General features: G+C 35.4%; 1 protein-coding gene across 1 annotated transcript in view; it reads right to left on the reverse strand.

Moving 5' to 3' along the window:
- Positions 1-18,181, reverse strand: part of NEK5 (NIMA related kinase 5) — an 87,709-nt gene continuing 69,528 nt past the window's right edge. Inside the window, 3 exon segments of the mRNA XM_074304803.1 lie at positions 1-1,544; positions 3,206-3,320; positions 16,862-16,999. Of these exon segments, the coding sequence (XP_074160904.1) occupies positions 1,355-1,544; positions 3,206-3,320; positions 16,862-16,999 (443 nt within the window). The 3' untranslated portion in view covers positions 1-1,354.

Below are 18,181 nucleotides of genomic sequence, written 5' to 3' on the forward strand. Positions count from 1 at the left end.
GACAGAAACATATATTTATTTAGCCTCTGTTATCTAATCAGGAGTTTTAGACAAGAGCTGAGTACTGTAAAGGTATTGCAGGGAAGAGACAAAGAGACATAAAGGCATGTTCCCTGCCTTCACAATGTAATGCTGGAGAAACTGAAGAAAGACAGAAATTAGGTTTTTGGTATTTTAATAGTGGAGAATTTGGGCTAGCAAAAACTAGCCTACTGGATGGGACTCTTGTCTCAAAGCATCCAGCACCGAGCAGTTAATTCCAGAGATGTTTATAGGGCTCCAGCTATTAGGGTAACAAAGGCAAGAGGGCAGAGCACTGGGTGAGTGGATGAGCTATAATTTTAGGAAAGGATCATAATTCAGTTCTGACAGGTTGGGGCTTAAGAAGGTAGGGGGCAGGAGACAGAAGTCTGGGGCAAAAGATATCCAGGCTTTTGAAATAAGCCATCTGGAGTTTTGTGACTCACTGGGATTTGAGAGTGACCAGAGCTTAATGGGGTACAGAAAGGGGAGGTGGCCACAATATTTTATTCAGAGTACAACATAATAATTTAGGGAAATTGAGTCAGGGAAACTGAGGCATTACAACAGTGTTTACAATCTAATAGGAGAAACAAGATTAACACATAAAAAACCCCAAACCAAACAGAAAACACTATGAGTATCTGACAAGGAGTTTTATAATTAATGTGTGGGTGGCAGGTGTATCAGATATATATCAGATAAATATTGACCTCATTTCTAGCCCAGCTGACCAAAATATTTGTTCATTCCCAAAGAATCAACCCCTCCCTTGGAACTGACTTTGGTGACCCACATTAGCTGGTTGTCATTATATTAATTAGAATTTATCATATTGTCTGAAGAGAATTTTAATCTGAAAATTTCTAAACTACAAAGGTGTGATTTTCTAGATTTTCATCTGATAGAAGAAGGGAAATAATCTCCCATTTAGGATTTATAGATAATTAGGGACTATATTTGAGATCTCATGGATTTAAGGAGCTCCTGGTGCTTAACCAAGAAAAATCAGTGGGACTTCTCTCCTCCTTATAGAATTAGAGAAGTGGCCAAAGGTTGAACAACTTGCCCTAGATCTCATTGTCAATAAGTGTCAGAGGTATCTGAACACAAATCTTCCTGATCCACAGATTGGCTCTCTATATACTACTCCACATTCTCTTTTCATTAGAGAGCTAATGAAGCAAAAATAATGTCTGTGACATACATTTCAAATTACATAGCAGAATTGAGATGCTAAATATTATTTCAGAAATGACTCTGTCATCACTATATTCTTGGGTTAATTGTTCCTTCCTTCATCTACAATTCAAATTTTGGCAGTAGATGGAACTCAGGTCTCCTCAACATGTTGATTTGGGGTCTCTGATGTCTGGTCACTCACAAGGTCTCCCTCTGACTTTTCTTCATTCTTAGGGGGATCTGCCGTCTTTTCTTTCTCTTCTTCATCTCTGGAAATTGCAAGCTTTTCTAGAGATGCCATCACTTCATTTCTCAACTCATCTTCAGATTCTTCAAAATTTCTGAAGTGTTCAAAAGAAAAGATAATTTTATCATGTTAAAGCATTGAGGAATAAGTATCCATTCATACTTGAAAGGAATGAGACACTTCTTTTTTTTATTTGAAGGAGTTGCTTCTATTCACTCTCCTCCCAATTTGGAAAAACCCTAATCTTTCCTCCAATTAGAAATCAGATTACCTAATTTTGTATCCTAATTAATTTTTCCTTTGAATTAATTGGTCTTATTTGATTATTTTTAATGTATAAACGTGTCTCTTCCTGTAATGGAATTCAGTGCCAAAGCTAAGGAAGACTACTGGTCCTAATTTGTTGGTCAGTTACTTGCATTGTTTTGTAAATCTAAATTTTCAGAAGCCCGAACCTTTGTTTTCTTAATCATTTTATCTTTTACCCATCATACTACACTAAGACTTTTGAAATACCTTGTATACATACAAGATATATTTAATTATTCCTTTGAGAACTTCATAGCATTCCTCGACAGAACTGGAAACATGCCAGAATATCAAAAACCCAGCCTGGGAATCACTTAGCTGGGTTGAAAGTTCACTTTACTAAATGACACACAAATGGCTCAAATTAATTTTTTAAAATTTCCAACCATACCTAAGCTCTATTCATGGTAATGACAACAGCAACAATAATAACAATGGCATGTTTTTACATATATACATATATATATATTATATATGCCACTGTTGTTAGTTTATATATTGTATATATATATATAATATAATGTATATTATATATATATATCACTACTTAAGGTATGCAATGTTTCATCTATATATTTGATTCTCACAATAGCTGGGTGGTGTGGGTATTATCCTCACTTTACAGATGAAAAAAACTAAGGGTTATAGAGATAAACTGATTTGCCAAAGATCAGAAAGTTAACGTCTTTGGAAAGTTGTCTCAATTTTCCCAACTTACAGATAGGGACAATAATGCTTATGATACATTTCAAGGGGTTTTCTTCGAAGGCTCAATGAGATAATCTGCAAAACACTACATAAATGTTAGTTTTTGCTATTGTCCATCAGAGAAATCATCTGTAGTAATGGATCAGCTACTAATTAGTTGCATAGTCTTAGATGAATCACTTTTTTCTGGGTCTGTTTTTTATCTATAAATTGAAGAATTGTATTAGGTAAACTCCAAGGTCCCCATTTTCTCTTTTAAAAAATTCTTTTGCATATATTTAACCTATATCCTATATGCTTGCTGCTGGTCACAGAAGGAAGAGAGAGAAAAATTTGAAACACAAGGTTTTTCAAAAGTGAATTTTGAAAACTATCTTTGCATATATTTGGAAAAATAAAATACTATTAAAATTTTTTTAAACCTTTGAATTTTGATTCATAAAATGTACATTTTGGAAGAGGTGAGCTTTCCTTCCTCATTTATCAATGAATCAGTATTTTAAATTTAGTCATTAAATAGGCAAAGACCCAACTATTCTTACATTTTTCAGATGTGCAGTAAAACTCCTTGAAACAATGTACAGACTAATCTGGGTAACAATGTTTAAAATTACTAAATGGATGTTTTTTTAAAGGGAAAGGAAAAGAGGAAAACATTCCTTCAGTTAGAGGTATTCTTTTCTCTTCCAAAGATGTTGATTTAACTTTTTATAGCAGTCTTTCATTTCATTCACTTACGTGTCATCATCATCGGATTTGGGCTCCAAACGTTCTTCATCTACATCTGTAGCAGAGATTGGTTCCATCTTTCCCTCCTCTTCATCAATGGGAAGCCAGTATTTTAATGTTTCCACTAATTAAACATACAAGGAGATTAAAACAAGGGAGATTCTCTAAGATTTCCTATTGTTCGCATAATTTTACTGATGACATCATATTAATTAATGACCAAGAAGAGTCTTCCTCTCTCTCACCCAGATCCTGGCCATACTATTTTTTCTGTGCTTATTTTGTAGATTTTTAAAAAGCATTTCTTTCCAACTAGCAAAGATAGGAAAGTAAGTAATGGAGACTAAAAGCAACCCAAAATGCAATTTTCAATAATTTGTAAGAAGTATCTTGGCTACCACCATTTACTTAGATTAAAGCATTTCCATAAGAGGTAGAATGTTTATCACAGAATCCCCATTTATCAATTTATTAGATTTTATGACAGCATTTTTAATCAGCATGTTGCATTAGAAAAAAACACTAAGGTAAAAGGCTCCTTGCAAAGAACTTAAGAGATGCTATACATAAAACACTTCAAGACACTTTTAACAAACTATAGAAATATGAGCTACTGTGATTTTGTGTTAGTTTAAATATTAATATTTTCTATGAGTCAATCACTGTTAAACCCCATGTGACATAATCTTTATTTGGTTCTTGTAGTAGGTAGCAACTATTACAGCACTTCGATATCCCAAAGCAATATTATTGGAACGTTAATATTCACATGCAGAACCTCCCCTGAACGGGTTAAATGTGTTAGACGTTTAATCCCACGGTAGTTCTGCCACCAAACAAAAGTGCAAGTCACTCTTCCTTATCCTTAGATATTGTGTGCTCAGAAAATGAAGAATACTTTTAATGCACTAATTAAAATCAATTTGAAATACGAATCTGGTATAGAAAAAACTTTTCCGAGGGTAAACGTAAATTATGGCTTAACTATCTTCCGTACTTGTCTCAATCTGTACAGTTAGTCAAGAGCTGACAACACCTCATTTAAATACATTTTATGTAGAAAGGCAGTTGTTCTGTTGCTGGGAGACAGGGGGGGAAGTAGAGCAGCTATGACTAACCCTTTCAGTCTCCTCCCTCTATCCCCTGCGATTTGCATAGAATCCAAGGGGCAAGCTAGGGGTTTGAGAGGAAAATCCTGACTTCATTCAACTTCATTCAACTGTTTCGCTGTTTTATTAAATGAATCACGCTGGGAGTGATTCGCCAAGACCAGATCATGATAGAAATGGAAAGGAATTTTCTGACCATAACTAAGGTATGAATTAGACTAAGAGAGTCCAAACGAATGAGAACACCGCTTTCAGTTCAAAGGGATTGACATGACTACGTAAGCGCTCTGCTAGCTGCATAGCACTCCGTGTGACAAAAATAGTCTGCCAGATAGTCTTCCGCTGTGTCCCCGCTAAGATTCCACCTTGAGTCTGATTCCTAGCGGGGCCAACAGCAGCTCGGTTAAAAAAAAATAAATTAAAAAAAAAAAAAAAAAGGGGTGGTGTGTGAGGATTGGTGCAACGGAGTAGTTCACTGGCGACTCCTAGTGGCGAAAGGCAACTATGCAAAAAGCAATGTTTAATTTGAAGTACAGAACTAACTACGTATCAGTCAGTCAGTGTACCTTGGAGTCTCTTATGATTAACTTAGCAAGTTTTTTTCTTCCCCTCAAATACGTGTTTCAATCTGTATTTAATATGGTCACCGTCTATGTAAAGAAGTTCTTGCCACTTATTCACTCCCATGGTTATTATCACTCTCATGGTTCGGGCTCAAGGAAAACCTTGGATATTACTTAGTATAGTTCCCACGTTTTCCATGTCACTTTTTAGGACGTTTCTTCCTTCTCTTGAGCTAATTTTGAAATGATGGAGAAAGGAAAGTAAAATGCAATCTCAGGTTTTGAGAAGCACATTGTGATTAAAAACTTTTTTATATATTAACCAATAAGTTCAACACCAACTGGATTACTTTTTTTATTATTATTATTTTATGTTATATAAATTTCCTGAAGTAGAGTGAAAACTCTATAGACCAAGGGAAAGACCAAGGGAAAGGAATCAGACATGTTTCATTTTTACTTTTAGGAAGATGAATTTTAGTGGTTCATGAGATACACAAGTAAATGAACTACTGATTAGCTATAGAAATGCAAAATTCTTTCCTTTTCATTTTAAAATAATTCCTGTTTTTGCTATGTATTCGGGCCTTCATAATAAAAAGTCTCAGTCTTTTTGTGTCAAAAATACCTCTGGAACTTAGACAAAGTGAATAAAATAAAATACAAAGGAAACTAAATATCCTGAAATAAAATTATCAAAATAGTTTTTTAAAAAACTATGCTGGACTCCTTAAAATACCTATGGGCTAAGAACTCATGCTAAGAAAGCAGAATTAGCAGAATTAAAATACAAGTGTGAATATAATTCCTGTTTTAGCTATATATTCTGGCAGAGGAAATAGCTCTGTGGAACTTAGATAAGGTGAATGAAATAAAATACAAAGGAAACCTGAAATAAATATCCTGAAATCAAATTATCAAAATGTTAAAAAAAAAAAAAAAAAAAAAAAAAAAATCCCAGGAGCAGCTAGGTTGCACAGTGGATAGAGAGCACCAGTCCTAAAGTAAGGAGGACCTGAGTCCAAATGTGACCTCAGATACTTAACACTTCCTAGCTGTGTGACCCTGGGCAAGTCACTTAACCCCAATTGCCTCAGCAAAAATAAATAAATAAATAAGTTAAAAACAAAAATCAAAAACAACTTCCTGGATTCCTGAAATGTACCTATGGGTTAAGAACCCTTGCTAAGAAAGCAGAATTAATAGAATAAAAATACAAGTGTAAACTATAATTCCTGTGTTAGCTATATATTATGACAGAGAACATATATATATATATATATATATATATATATATATATATATATATATATATATATATATATATATATATATATATATATTCCACAAGAATAGCTCTGTGGAACTTAGACAAGGTGAATAAACAAAATACGAAAGAAAATAAATATCCTGAAAGAAAATTATCAACATTTTTTTTAAACAGTATCCTGGACTCCTGAAATGTACCTAAGGGTTAAGAACCTCAGCTAAGAAAGATTTCTTTAGCAGAATTAAAACACAGGTGTCAACTATAAACAGCAATTGTCAAGGTTGATGAGTATAGTTATCACCAATAAGATTCAGGTATATAAAAACGGTCCTTGAACATTTAAAAATTATAATAGTAAATGTACAAATAGGATAGAAACAAAGGTGAAAAGCACATGAAGATAATGATGGACACAATCTGAACACCACTGACCAAATATTCAAAATTTGACATTAATAGATAAGTTCTATTTGGCAATCAAATATCAAAATGTCCGTAAAAACATTTTCTGGAATATCATTGGAATTCCCAATATAATTTCCATTTTCTACAAGTACAGAGGCAGGTTGGTGCTCCCCACTGCCCTGTCCTGTCTGCCCCTTCCTCTTTGGTAATTGAAATTATATTCTCAGAACATTTCAAATCTAAATCTATTTGAGCTGTCACAGGAGTAGTTAGCTAGCATTTACATATCGGTTTAAGTTTTGCAAAGAACTTTACATATGCTACTTTCTTTAATTATCATATTCCTGTGAAGTAGATGATATTATTATCTTCATTTTCATATGAGGTAACTAAGACTGGCCAGATTAATTACTTTGCCTAAGGTCATACAGCTAGTGTCTGAAGAAGATTTTGAAATCAGGTCTTCCTGACTCCAAATTCAGAATTCTATCCATTGTACCACCTAGCCATTTGGCAAAGAAGGCCTTCAACTATGGCATTTAAATCCTTTGGCATTTAAAGTTAAAATTTTAAAAGGCTTTTGACACAGAGGTCTGGGAGGGATTTGAAAAAAATCGTAATTCTATATATGGAAGGGACCTCAGAGACCTTTCTAGTCCAATCCCCTAATTTTACAAATGAGGAAATGACTCAGGGAAGTTAATGTGATTTACTCAATCTCACCTTGGTAGATGGATTCTCTGGCATCAGAACTTTTTCCATTGGGCATACTCAAGTTCAGCTGTGAGATTTCACTTTATTAGAAATTCATCAATTCTGATTTGTTTGTTGAACATACTGAGCAATGGAAAACTTTTTTTGTTGTTTAGGTGTTAGTTAGTCTTTGGACCATAGCACACTGGGTCCTTCCATCCCTCACTATCTCTTGAACTCTTTCAAACTTCATATTTGTTTTCCCATGATAGTACTTGTCCTTCTCATTCTTGCCTTCAATCTTTTTCATTATCAGGGTCTTTTCCAATGAGCCTAATCTTCTCATTATGTGGCCAAAAATTTAAGCTCCAGTATTTGACTTCTAGTGAGTACCCTGAATTATTCTTTAAGTATTAAGTGATTTGACCTCCTTGTTGTCCAAGGGACTCTTAAAAGCCTCCTCCAGCAGCACAATTTGATAGCATCAGTTCTGTGGTACTCAGCTTTCCCAACAATCCAACTCTCACAATCATTCATTACTACTGGAAAAACTATAGTTTTGACTATACAGACTTTGTAAGCAAGGTCAATTTCCTCTAACACTCATTTCAGGGCTTCTTAAATGGTCTGCAACTTCCTTTGGTCTCATCAGTTGTCAGGTCAAGTCAACAAGCACTTCTGAATGTATCTACTCTGTGGCAGACACTGTTCGGGGATTCAAAGAAAGAAAACAAACAAAAAACCCAGTTTTTGCTCAAAACAAGCTCTGGAAGGGAAGACAACATGCAAACTACCATATACATCCAATATATTTAGAGAATAACTTGAAGATTAATCTTAGAAGGAAAGCACTAAATTTAAGGAAAATTAAGAGGACTGCATGCTACAAAGTACTTTTGACAGAAGATAAGTCTTTGGCTGAAACTTGAAGGAAATTTAGGAGCAGAAATAAGGAGGAAGAAAATGCTAAGCATGGCAGACATCTAGTAAAAATATGTCTTGAGATCAGGAGATGTGAGGAACAGAAAGGAGGCCAATATCACTGAATTTCAAAGTACTTGGAGGAGAATAAGATGTAAGAAGACCAGAGAGTTAGGAATGGGCCAGGTGTGAAAAGCTTTAAAAGACAAATAGAAGAGTTTATCTTTGATCTTGGAGTTAGGGGAAATTGTGGAAGATGGTGATATTTTAGAACCTAGAAGGAGCAGTTTTCCCACAAATATCCCAGTGAAAGCTCTAAAATGGTACTAAAAGGAACAATTAAAAAAAAAAAAAAAAAAAGAATCAGCTACAATACTCCCCATGCAGTCCACAAAAGGATTCAAAAGATGCTTTTTGAAGTAGAATGGAAATAGAGTATATCAGGTGAAAAAAACAAAGTGGGGGCAGCTAAGTGGCACAGTGGATAGAGCACCAGCCCTGAATTCAGGAGGACCTGAGTTCAAATGTGACCTCAGACACTCAACACTTCCTAGCTGTGTGACCCTGGGCAAGTCACTTAACCCCAGCCTCAAAAACAAAACAAAACAAAAAAAACAAAGTGAAAATCAGCCCAGTTCCACAAGTCTCAGGAACAAACCAGCATCATGAAATGTGACACAGGAGTCTTATCCATTACAAAAGACAGAGCTGGATCATTATTTTGTTTTGTTTTTTCCTGAGGCTTTTGGGATTAAGTAACTTGGCCAGGGTCACACGGGAAGTGTTAAGTGTCTGAGGTCACATTTGAACTCAGGTCCTCCTGACTTCAAGGACTGGGATTCTATCCACTGGGCCACCTAACTGTCCCAGCTGGGCCCTTCTTGATCCAGGGAGAAGGAAGCCAGATGTAGCAATAATCTCAGTCACCTGGCCTTGGAAGTGATGGTTAGAAATGATGTATTTCTTTCCCTAAGCTATCCTTCACTGCTGAGCCCACAAATATTTCCTCTCATCCTCCATCTTTCCATGTTTGTTAACTTCCCTATTGCCTACTGATCTCAGCTCTCCTGTGTCCTAGAAATCTCTTCACTTGGACTTACTCCCCCTCCAATTACCCACCTCTGTCTTTCTTGCCCTTTACTTCTAAAAGTCTCCAGAAGTCCTCTCTACAACCTCCTTCTATTTCCCTCTGCAATCTGGCTTTCCTGTAAATGAGTTAGTGACAGCTGTATGTCACTGGCCTCCAGGGATGACATACTGAGTCAAGTAGAACAAGGAGCTTTCATCCATTAAGAGGTATTAATTTTGGAGCAGGATTCCTGGCATCCTAGTGAGAAATTTGACTTCCTGCTTTCACACAGATCTGGTGAGAACAGAATAGTACCTGGGCTGAACCATAGATTCCAATAGTATAAATAATAATGGATTTGTACTATTAGAAGTTATAATCATGTAAAATATGGTAATTGATTCCAGTCCAATGGAAATATGAAGTATGAATTTGAATAATTTTACTTCAGGGTATTAATTATTCACATTAATCAGGAACTAGTTGTACCATCACTTTTACTTTATAGCCAAAGTTCAACAAGGGCCTAAAGCTCAGTTTTTAATCTGGAGCTTGGAAGAAGGAAAAAAAAATCACATATTTATTTAAAATAAATATTTTCCTTTGTAATTCTATACATTTTTGTGATTTTAAAATATTATTCTAAGGGGTCCATATACTTCACTGAACTTCCAAAAGGGTCCTATAATAACAACAAAAAAGGTTAGGAATCTTTGGCCTACAGGTATATAGACATCCAATTAATTAGGACTTTATCCAGAAAGAAAAAAACTCTCTGAAAATCCTGTTTTCTTCCAGCTTCACAACCCTTGTTATTATTATTATTAAAGATTCATAAATACACACACATACACACACACACACACACCCTGCAGAGAGAAATAGAGAAAATCATCCTAGTAACTGATTTTTAAGAAAAATGCTTTAAGCATCATTTCATCAGATAAATTAGTTTGAATGAAGTGTGAAATTTTCTCTTTAGTTTTTGGGGAAAACTCAGCCTGCAGTTCCAACACATCTAATTAAAGAAAAAGTAAATTTTTAGAAAAAGGGATGCAGATCAGCATGCCTAATTTCAGAAAGATGACACTCTGGTCTTTTACCTGTAGACAATAAATAAAGAGGTTTTCAGGAGTAGCTAAGGATCCAGGAATTAAATATGTACAGTCATTGCTTGCCCATGATGCGCAGAGACTTATAATTATCCTAAGCAGCTATCAAAAAAAATCCATATGGTTGTATTCTTTCATCAAAATGCCTTTAGAGAAATTGTTAGGAAATAATCCATATGAAGATTTAGGATTATTGATTAATTCATTTCATGGGTATCTGATACAAATATGAACACCTGGAATAATGAATCCAGTAGAGATTTTTTTTTCCCCCTCTAGACTTTTTCTAAAAACTATAAGGTCTGGAAGTCAATGGTGAACATTGGGGCAGGATAGGAAATTATTCACATTATCCCTTGAAAGTATGTTGTTACTTTCTCAGGTTTTTGCAAGAAACATGTGCTTTTATGATACTGATTTTTTTCCTCTTTTCCCTATCCCATTGATCTTTCTTGAAACAAACTCGATACTTGATTTTGAAGGCTACAAGTCACCACCACAAGAAAAATTTAATGTTGATCTATCTCTTCTGATTCCCTTATTTTCTGTTCAATCTCTACTCAACACACACAACAAAACATTAGATCAGATTCTAAGAATACTAACCAAATTCTGTCAGTTATAGTTTTGCATTGGAGCTGAAAAGTTACTAATGAATCAAAATTCCTAATGTTTTCTTTTTTAAAAAAATCAAATAAACTGAATGCTAACTCAAGTCAGAATATATAAGAACTTTATATTAGAAGGACAGTTTTTTTTGTTCTAGTTCTAGTAACTATGTATAGCAAGGGAATCAGAATTTATATTTTTATTTATATTATATATATTATATATATATATCATATAATATATATATATATATAACATGTTTTTTATATTTATATATTTATGTACCTACATATTATTATTATTATTATTATTATTACTACTACGCGATATATGTTATGAGAGAGAATAATAATTTAAATTTGCCATCAAAAGATCTGGTTTGAAATTGTAATTTCTGGGCTTACTAGGGATATGATCAGAGTTAAATCCCTTAAATTTGCAGGGCTTCAGTTTTCTTATTTTTAAATGTGATTTGACACTTTCTAAGGTACATTTAAGCTTTATAATTCTCTTTTTTTCTCTGAAAATTCACTCCAGCTATATTGGCTTATTCACCACCCCCAGAGAACACCTGAAGGCAGCCTGGAGGCAGAGGAATGGCTCCTACTTCAGGAAATCTTCCTAACATCTGAGTTGTGATCAAGAATAAGCCTTTGCTATAATAGTTGTTGATTCTTCATGACATAATTTGGGATTTTCTTAGCAAAGATAATGGAATGGTTGGCCATTTCCTTACCCGCTCATTTTACAGGTGAGGAAATTGAGGCAAAGTTAAATGACTTGCCCATGTTCACAAAGTTAATGTCTGAGGCCAAATTTGATTCCAGGCCCAATGTTCTATCTATTCACTGAGCCATCTACTACTTTACTACTACCATTATTGTACTAGTGTATAATATTTACAATATTATTTCAAGATAGAGAGAACTGAGGCTGAAATGTAAGATTTTGTGTGAAATCTGGAAACTAAGGACTTCTCAGAATAATAACCTTGGGTAATTCACGACTCAACACCAGGGATCTGTTAATCATTAGGCTCTGGGAAGAAGAGCAATGACTTGCTCTTCCTGCAGAAAACATCAGAGATAACCCCCTTGACCTCTATTCAACTGCTTAGAGAAAAACCTGACCAATTATTTAATGGCCTGGAGATATTCAAGAAGCCTCCAAACTAGCTTTCTTTATTTGTTGCTTGAGAAAGCCTGAGGTAAAAGAAGTCTCCCTAGTTATTTTAGAAACCTTTAACCTCTCTGGCTTAATTAATTACCTCTAAATGAATCTCCTTATTGTGAGGGATTATGTGGTTTCTCATATAATCATTAACTAAGGTAGATTGAACCTATAACCTAAATTTTAGTATATAAAGGTCTAGTGGGTTTGGGGAAAAATGAAATTCTTTTTACAAACATTAGAATAGAGTGCCCATATCAGCTCAAGCAAGCATTTGTAAACATTGTAACAAACTGACCACAATAAACTTAGGCAAACACATTTGCAATCAGTCAACTATATTGGCTTAACTAGAATTTAGCAAACCTTTGCTACTTCCACTTGTGCAGGCAGTGAAAATTAACCAAATAAGGGGAGGGGGTCATTGGTTCCTGTGGTTTTGACTATTTAAATCACCTCTAAGCTTTTGTAAAATTGGCCTCCTCTGTCTGAGACCCCAGTGAGTGGACTGCCTGCTTTTTGTGAGATTCTAATAAAACTTCTGATCTTCACCTTAAGACATCTCCGAGTATTCGTTTTGAGTAAGGGGTTGCCATCCCACACAATTTCTTTCCCTAGACAATAAGGTTCACAAAAATCAAATACACACATGTGTATATGTAGATATATATGTGTACATATATCTTATGGGTATATGTAGATGATGGGGGTTGAGGTCCCTTTAAGATTCCTCTCTGACTGCCCATGGCTGACCTTGATTCACAAATCCTGATCAAAAGAACACTTTTGGATATCCGGGCCCAGCCCCACTAGCAGCTCATCTTCCCCCAACCCTCACCTGATCTGAGCTAACTAAAAAGCCCGCCAAGAACTTGGGTACCGCCCATCTTCTAGGTATAAAAGAGGTGAGCAGGAATTCCCTCTTTGCAGGAGCCCTCCCCGCCAACACATGGTATGTGTTCTAGCCATGTAAGGGTTCCTGCCTGCCCAGCAGCCACCTTTGGTCTTTCTAACTGAACTTTATTTTCAAATTTCTACAATAAACCATTTATTTATCAATCTAAGTTTTCATGCCTGTAAATTCCTTTAGAGGGGACACTGCACCTCATGGGATTATCTATGCACCAAGAAATGGGGTTCCCCCTTTCTTTTCCCTCTTTATAGATATAATCTATGTATATGTATATAGATGTAAATATAAAATCTGTATCTTTAAAAGAAAACAAAAACTATCAATTTGTAGAAAAAAAAAAACATTCAGAATATTATGAAAGGAAATCAACATCAAAGAAGGGACAGCTATACCGGAAGCTGGTTGGCACATATAGGGCACTGGGCCTGGAATAAGAGTGAGTTCAAATAATACTTCAGATACTTATCAGCTATGTTATCCTCAACAAATCATTTAATCCACGTTTGCCTTAATTTTCTCATTTATAATGTGGAGAAAATAATAGCACCCACATCTGAGGGTTGTTGTGAGGATTAAATGAAATAATTGTAAAGTGCTTGGTACAGTGCCTGGCACATTGTAATGTATTAACTCCCTTAAGTGATTGGCAGCCTGATTTTTCAATAAGACCAAGAATGTGCACTGAGAACAAATATTAGGAATTCCTGAAGCCACTTATCGCTTCCTCAAAATAAATCTCTTTGTATCTTATATCTTATGTATAAGGTTTTATCAAAGAGACCCCAGGAGTAGCATCTAAGGGGGTGATGAGGTACTATGAGTTCTTGGACTTAGGAGTGAACATGTGGACCAGAAACAGGAAGGGCCACAACATGGAAGAGCAAAAAGACCTTAAACTTTACTTTCAGATAGTATTAAAATAAAATTACAGAATAAACAAGAGTTAATTGGACAGTACAGATTTGATGGGAAAAGAATTACCTCTTTACCAACCCCAAATTAATTTTCTTCCTCAACAGGAGACTAAATCACAGGTTCATTCTAATATTCTGAAAGACAATATAAACTCCCTAGGAAGAAGGTAGGATTTAAAGGAAAAGAAAAATAATATATAACCCTGCTTTATTCTCAGCTACAATGTAAAGGACTCAGTCTATTCCCTATAGATGTCCCTTAGAAGCTCTCACTCAGAGACAAGATGATGAGAGGGCCTGTGTTGTTGGTTCCATTGCCACAACAGGGCCTGAAGTAGGACAAGAGGGATTCAGAAGAAGAACTGTGAGGAAATATGAATGAGGAGACATCCCTGGGCCTCTTAATCCACAGAGATCTATTTTTGCATAGGATTAACAAGTAATAAGAGAATGAATATTATAATGAAAGGCAGGCTTATTCTAATGAGGGTCTGAGGGATATGACTGATCACTCTTGTCCTGATCAAAGAGGCCTATCTTTACCCCATTATAGAATAATAGGTAAAGGATAATCTAGACAAAAGGGGAATCTAGGTTTACTCAGACTTATCTGAATGAAACTCAATGGGCTGGAATACATCAATTCACTGAAACTGAAATTTCTTTACTTTTTGAACAGATCTGAGTTTTCTAATTGGGTCAGTTTTGCCCAAAATTTTATCTCATGTGAACCCTACACTTGAAAGGCTGCCTGACTAATCAACAAGAGTTGATTTCTAAATGAGTTAAAAAAAAGGGGAAAAACTTTAGTGCTGATTCAATAATTGGCTATTAATATAAAAGAGAAATAACCATTTCTTTCACTTCAGACATTTACTATGTTTTCTTGACCAAATCACTTGAAAACCTCCTTGGACTCTGCCTCTGGGAGAGGACTCCACCCTAAGCACAAACAGTTTCATCTTTGTTATCTGGATGGGGCTGGCTCAGTCCCAAAACCCATTGAATTCAATTCAAATTCTAACCCTGGCTAATACCAGCTAGGAGCCAATCTGGAACTCTACCCACAAGCCCCCTTCAGCTTGTAGCCAAAGCCCCCTATTATAAAAGAGCCAGACTGGAGCCCTCTCTTTGCAGAGGGTCTAAACATGCCAGCACCATTCCTGGCACCAAAGACTCTCTGCCCATTGGAATCCTATTTCCGGTGCCCTTTTATCTCTACCTTCACCTTTTACTACCTAGACTTTAACTTTACTTCCAAATCCCAAAATAAACCTCTTTTATCAATCTAGGGTTTTGGGTCTGTAAATTCATTTACAGGGGACTCTTGTGCCACTATTAGACCTCATTTAACTCTGTATCCTTGCGCCGAATCCAAAAGGGGTCTGGAGAGCTCTATTTGACTCCCTGTACCCCGAACCTGCCACTAGACCTCAATTAAATCCTAATTTCATTTAGGTACCCCAATTCTAGACCTCATCAGTAGGATATACAGAGTCTCAAAGAGTCAGACATAACTGAATGATTAAATAACAATTAAATCAAAGGTTAATAACAAAGGGCAAATAACTCCAGTAGACTCTCTAGAGAAGAGGCTACAGGAAGATGGGCCAGGAGATAAAAGAAAGGGAGGGGAGGGGCAAAAGTCTGGTTTTAGTGGTGGGAAGAGATAACATTGAAGAATGTTACCTTGGGAGAAGAGAGGTATTCTATAAAGGGAGATGGGGAGTATAATTGGGTTTAATTTGAAAGAACAAGATGCTTAGAAAAGAAAAGAAAAAAAAAAAAAAAAGATGCCTCATGATAAGGGGAATCAGGGCTGTTGGGGATAGTTGGTATTCAGAACGTAGGAAAGCATGGACCCAGGGAGGAGATTCAAGGCAAATGTGGAAAAAAATTACCAAAAGAAGGGCAAAGGTCTGTAAAGAATTACATAATCGGGGAGAAAATGCCTGTAATGAGGTAATAATCCTCTTTATCTTTGGAAGAAATGGTAATTCTAAGAATGAGACACGACCAACAAAAATGGGGTGGATAAGAGGAGCAAGATCTATGAGTTAATAACAGAAACTGTCTAGAAGATGGAAATCAAAATAGATTCCTTAGAAGATTTACTAATTTATGGGCTACTGTGAATCTTTTGTGTTTTATGCATTCAATCTGTGACAAAATAAAGGAATCATATTTGAAATGCAAGTATCTTATATCTTACCTTCAGTATTTATGATTGCTGAGGTCCCTTTACCTATATCTGTAGAGACCTAGACACAAACTTAAATTCTAAAATTCCCAGAAGAAATTCTGCATGTAGGCAAAATGCATCAGTTATGATTTAGGGCACAGATCACTTAGACTGAATTCAGATCATGTAAGTCTTAGAGCCACAGGTTATATTTGTTTACTAACTTGCCTATCCTAAATAAGAAGGGCTAGAATAGGGAATCAAACTCCCATTGTTAGCTGAAATCCCTTTAAACATGGGGAAGGAAAAATTACTTTCCTAAAAATAAATTGAAGTGCTAAATAAAAGCTATACAGAACATAGGCTCAGATTCTTGTTAAGAACTGCTGGGAGAAATTCTGGGCATCATGATAGATTTATTTTGCTCATTGGAAGGTAATTTGAGATCATTCAGTGGCTCCCAGAATATCAATTAAACTCTAAACCATCAAATACAAGATCACCAATTCTATTTATCCTACTAATCATAATCTTGTCATTTTATTAGACAAAAAGGGAAGAAACCCAACCTACTTCTAAATTCACAGGTATATTATACAATGCTTAGCAAAGGACATTTCCATTTTCTCACTTGTTTTTCCACGACATAGATTTTTTAAAAATCACATTATTCTCACAGTACTCTGCCCAAAGTCCAAAAGGGGGCAATTATGAATTTAATAATAAACTTCATACCAAACTCTTGTTCATTTGCAGAAAAGGAGTCACTGGCTAGCTCTGCTGCTGCTAACATATTCATTAGTGTCCCTGGTGATTCCTGATTCCAATGTTTCCTATTTTCTGAAGCATCTTCAGTTATAACAACCTGGCCATCTAGAAGACAAAATGTTAATAAATAAAAAAAAAAAATAAATGACTTTTTTTTGGCTTTTAAATAGAACCACAAAATGTTAGAACTGGAAAGGGTCCTGAGAGAGCATCTAGTTCAACTTTGTTATTTTATAGAATAGCAAGCCAGGTACAAGGAAGTAAAGTGATTTAGCAAAACACACACACACACACACACACACACACACACACACACACACACACACACAGAGTGCTAAAACCCTCTCTCCATTTGTTTGCATTGTAAATTTAATTATTTTTTCATTATAAAAACTTTTCTCATATTTAAATTTTAAAGTAGATGTATTTATTGTATTTATCTTTCTAGTTTATTTACTTGGTTCATTAATCAGCAATAAATTGTGTAGTCCCTTTAATCTCTCCTGATATCCTATTCCAGTGCTTCATCATAGCATGAAAATGAGCCTGAGTTCTCAAGGTATATTGCATTTACACTCTTGCCAATCTTCCAAACCAAAAAGCATTGGATTATGGGTGCTAACTCTTGTCTAAGGACCATCCTAGTTAAGTTCATAGAAGCATAGGGTCATAGATTTATTGCTAACATGAAAGCTCTTTGAGGACAAGAAGTCTGTCACTTTGATATCTGTATTCTCAACACTGAGTAGACAGTCTGGCACATAGTAAGTAGGCACTTAATAAATGTCTGGCAGTTGTTGGGAAGGGATTTTAGAAATTGTCTATTCCAATTCTTTTATTTTACAAATGAGGAAACCAAGGTTCAAAAAAATGGAAGAGTTGACATGTGAACCCAGATCTTCTGTACCCAAATACAGTAATCTTTCTACTTCAGTATTGTTCACTTCCCAGATTGATCATGGAATGACAGACTTATCAGTCAAAAGGACTCAGCAAGACTATGTCCTAAAGCATAGAAGGTTGTGATCTGTGCCAGGGAAAGGAATATCCACACCCACAAAACTACAGATTCTTGATATATTTCTAAATTTCCTTTTTGTGCAGGTATTTTACATACAGGTAGGGTGATGTTTCACTGTAGTATGGATGCAGAAAATTATCCCCTCCCCCAATCTAACTTTAAATTTTCTCTGGAAAACATAGAAAAACAGTATACTATGGTGACAAGACCACTAGAATGGGATCAGGGTTAGATAATGTAGGGTTTGCCCTTGCTCTGTTACTACT

Source organism: Sminthopsis crassicaudata, chromosome 3 (genome assembly GCF_048593235.1).
Source record: "Sminthopsis crassicaudata isolate SCR6 chromosome 3, ASM4859323v1, whole genome shotgun sequence".
NCBI classification, from domain to species: domain Eukaryota; kingdom Metazoa; phylum Chordata; class Mammalia; order Dasyuromorphia; family Dasyuridae; genus Sminthopsis; species Sminthopsis crassicaudata.